This window comes from Anarrhichthys ocellatus, unplaced genomic scaffold, assembly GCF_004355925.1.
Source record: "Anarrhichthys ocellatus isolate YVR2014 unplaced genomic scaffold, GSC_Weel_1.0 scaffold13, whole genome shotgun sequence".
NCBI classification, from domain to species: Eukaryota; Metazoa; Chordata; class Actinopteri; order Perciformes; family Anarhichadidae; genus Anarrhichthys; species Anarrhichthys ocellatus.
In genome coordinates, this window is record NW_022280043.1 from 5,760,756 (window position 1) to 5,763,835 (window position 3,080).

Genomic DNA, 3,080 nt, shown 5'->3' on the forward strand with positions numbered 1-3,080 from the left:
GACCAAGTGTTCCAACAAACCATGACGGTGAGCCAGCATGCACAATACCAGGACACTGAAACCCAAAGCAGAGTAATATGTATTACTGAATTGTAATTATTAATGCATTAATGTGCAAGCGTCACTTTAAAGTTGCAGCTGGTGAAGGTGGAGCTAGTTTCAACGACTTTATATACTGCTATAGGTTTCTTGATATATACTAATACATCAATTGTTTTGATTTATATTTTGGAGTAATAATCTGAAAATTAACAACTAGAGCTGTCAAATATATGTAGTGGAGTAAATAGTACAATATTTATTTCTGAAATTGGAAATACTCATGTAACATATAAGATTATACAATTATAAATTCCAGTACTTGAGTAAATGCACTTATTTGCTTTTCACCACTCGGATTAATGGCTCACCACCCTCATAATTTGAATATTTTGACTGTAAGAGGACTGCTGACTGAGAGTACTTTCAATTCCCAGAAAATAAGTACATACTCAGTACATTAGGGACAAGAGCTCGAACGCTGCCAGACACTCCAGATTGAAGTAAAATTTCGAATGAAATGCTGTTACTGCCACCTACTGGAGCACTGTGCAACTTCCCTTGTCTTATATGTTCCTGCAGCAGAAAGCAAAACACATTGAACAACACCAGGAGTTACATTTTATTCTGTAATAAAACTTCCACCATAATTTATTTGTAAAACACTATACCTTTCAATGAATCTCTACAATTCGTTTGCACATCATTTACAGGCTTTCAATGCTTAATGAGGTCCATGCACAATATAATTGATCACAAAACATAGAAAGACACTACATTCTTTGTTCAGGTGTTTTAAACTCATAGATAACATACAGTTACAACATGACTAATCTAGTGGGCATTAGTGTATTTTTAAATGACAGTCATACAGGCACATTATCTCTCTTGTGTACGCTTCTAATGTGTCTGCCGAGAGACTCCATCCACTTGAAGGATTTACCACAATAATTGCAGACAAACTGTTTCCCTTCAGTGTGGATCGTCTGGTGTCTGTTCAGAGCGCTCGTTGTGACGAACGTCTTCCTGCATATGTCACATCTGTACGGCCTCTCTCCCGTGTGCGTCCTGATGTGAGCTGCGAGGTGGGAGCAGTTACTGAAGCGCTTTTCGCAAACGGAGCAGCAGTAGGGTTTCTCCTTGCCCTCCTCGCCGTGGTTGTTGTGGTAAGGGTGGAAGAGCAAGGCGGGGTCCTGCAGGCTGCTTCTCAGGCTGGAAGGAGACAAGATGAAGTCTTTGATGTCTGATTCGAGGCTCTCGAGCTGCTCTACCTCGTGGCCGTTCCAGAAGTCCCTGTGGCTCTTCAGCTGCTGCTGCTCCTTCTTCACCTGAGAGGGCTCCGCGTGCTCCTGCTCCATGCTGCCGCTCCCGTCCTCCTCACAGTGCTGGGACTCAGGAGGCTCCTCTGAAGGGACTGACTGATGGAGCTGCTGAGGAGGAGGAGGAGGAGGAGGAAGAGGAGGGTGGTGATGGGTGAGCTGCTGCAGCTGGGCTCCGAGGCATCTATCCAACCGTGGCTCTAGGTGAAAAGACAATACTATCATCACAATCATGGCATGTATCTAAAACAAACAATGCAGAGCTACATGACGTTTGGTTGCACGCGGCTGCCATTGAAACCAACCTGACTTGAGAAGCCTCAGCTGCATCCTCAGACGACTGATTTCTAAATCTTTGGACCGATAAATCTCCTCTTTGTACTCGGCTATTGTATTCTCGACAGCTCCAAATATCTCCTCCGCCGCTGCTGTCAGTCTCTCGCTGAGAAACACTCTCAGTGACTGCATTTTGGACGTTTACAGATCAAATGAAACGCGTTTAATGGGCGCTGGGAACGTCACGCTTCGCTTGTAAACACGGACGTGAGACTGAGCCACACAAAGTGTTCAGTATGGGGGCACTACCGCCCCCTGCTGGACTGGGGTGCAAAGGTAAGACATCAGGCTGCAGAAGGGGGGCGGGAGCACATTGTGACGTAATGTAGTGCAGCACATTGACTCAATTCAAATATAACATTATAAACCTTACACAAGTTGTATTTATTAAAGGGCTATTGTATATAAATTAGGTTCCTCAAATAGAAAGTTTCGTTGCTATTTTAATAGTCTTAGCTCATGTCCTGATTTAATTTTTTTGAAATTGTGGGTTTGATAGTATGCCTAAAACTAAAATACTATGAAATCAATGCTGGATTACCAAATGGACAAAGAGGGCAGCTGGCCAGGGATTCTGAGGAGCCAGATATCCTTGGTGGCAATTACTTTGATAATTTAAAAAAAGTGTTTAGGAGTATGCGCCACTAAAAATGGTAGGGTCCACAGATGGCTCCTGTATTTTTGCCCAATCAAGAGGCCTTTTTGCCAACTGTTCAATATCAAAATCTATTCATTTTAGTTTATTACATTGTGTGTATTCATAATGAAAGTAGTGTTTCAATTTATCACAAACTCACAGCAAATAAATAAGATTCCTATTTTTTAAATAGCTATTGCATTTGATTACATGATATTCTACAAGTGTTCTGGTTATTTTGTCCTCCTGTACCTACAGCATTGTAGTGACTGGAAGTGGTTCAGTCCTGTGGCAGCCAATATTTGGTTAAAACTAGATGTTTGCTGAAGACAGACTGATTCTGACGGAAATTTTGACCTGGGCTTCGAGATCGTTTCAGCAGTCAGTGCAGACACCTGGATCCATTACGATTTAAAATGTTCGTGTGTATCGGCGAGTGAAATATAGAAGTTAGAAACCAACCAGGCTTAACTCTGAAATGACTGTAGTTAGATCTTATAAGAGATGTTACAACAAACAGAAGATGTGGTGACCAAAATCCTCAGTGCACTTTAGGGTTTATTTTAACAAAGTTCTTTATTCTCGATTAGTTTTGTGTAAAAGTTTGTAATTCGTAAACTAGAATTTAATGTCCCGAGTCCTTCACTGCGGGATTAAAAATAGCGGTCAAATGCTTCCCTGCATGGCATTGTCTTTAAAGGAGGTCACGTCTGTAATGAGATACTCCCTCTCCTGCCAGCTTGAGAATC

The 3,080-nt window shown here is 41.9% G+C and overlaps 1 protein-coding gene across 1 annotated transcript; it reads right to left on the reverse strand.

Annotated features, from left to right (window-relative positions):
* Positions 1-654: 654 nt before the first annotated feature.
* LOC116386515 (zinc finger protein 3 homolog) lies at positions 655-1,887 on the reverse strand. Its single transcript, XM_031852811.1, has 2 exons — positions 1,664-1,887; positions 655-1,558 (listed from the first exon to the last, which is right to left on the reverse strand). Exons 1-2 carry the CDS (start codon positions 1,824-1,826, stop codon positions 906-908), a joined length of 816 nt encoding a protein of 271 aa, XP_031708671.1. The 5' UTR covers positions 1,827-1,887; the 3' UTR covers positions 655-905.
* Between the last annotated feature and the right edge of the window lie 1,193 nt (positions 1,888-3,080).

Bases quoted from the DNA above. Each gene is read 5' to 3' on its own strand.
- LOC116386515 (XM_031852811.1), bottom strand. From the start codon at position 1,826: ATGCAGTCACTGAGAGTGTTTCTCAGCGAGAGACTGACAGCAGCGGCG. The intron at 1,559-1,663 runs GTTGGTTTCAAT...CTTTTCACCTAG, and splicing joins GCTGAGGCTTCTCAAGTCAG to AGCCACGGTTGGATAGATGC.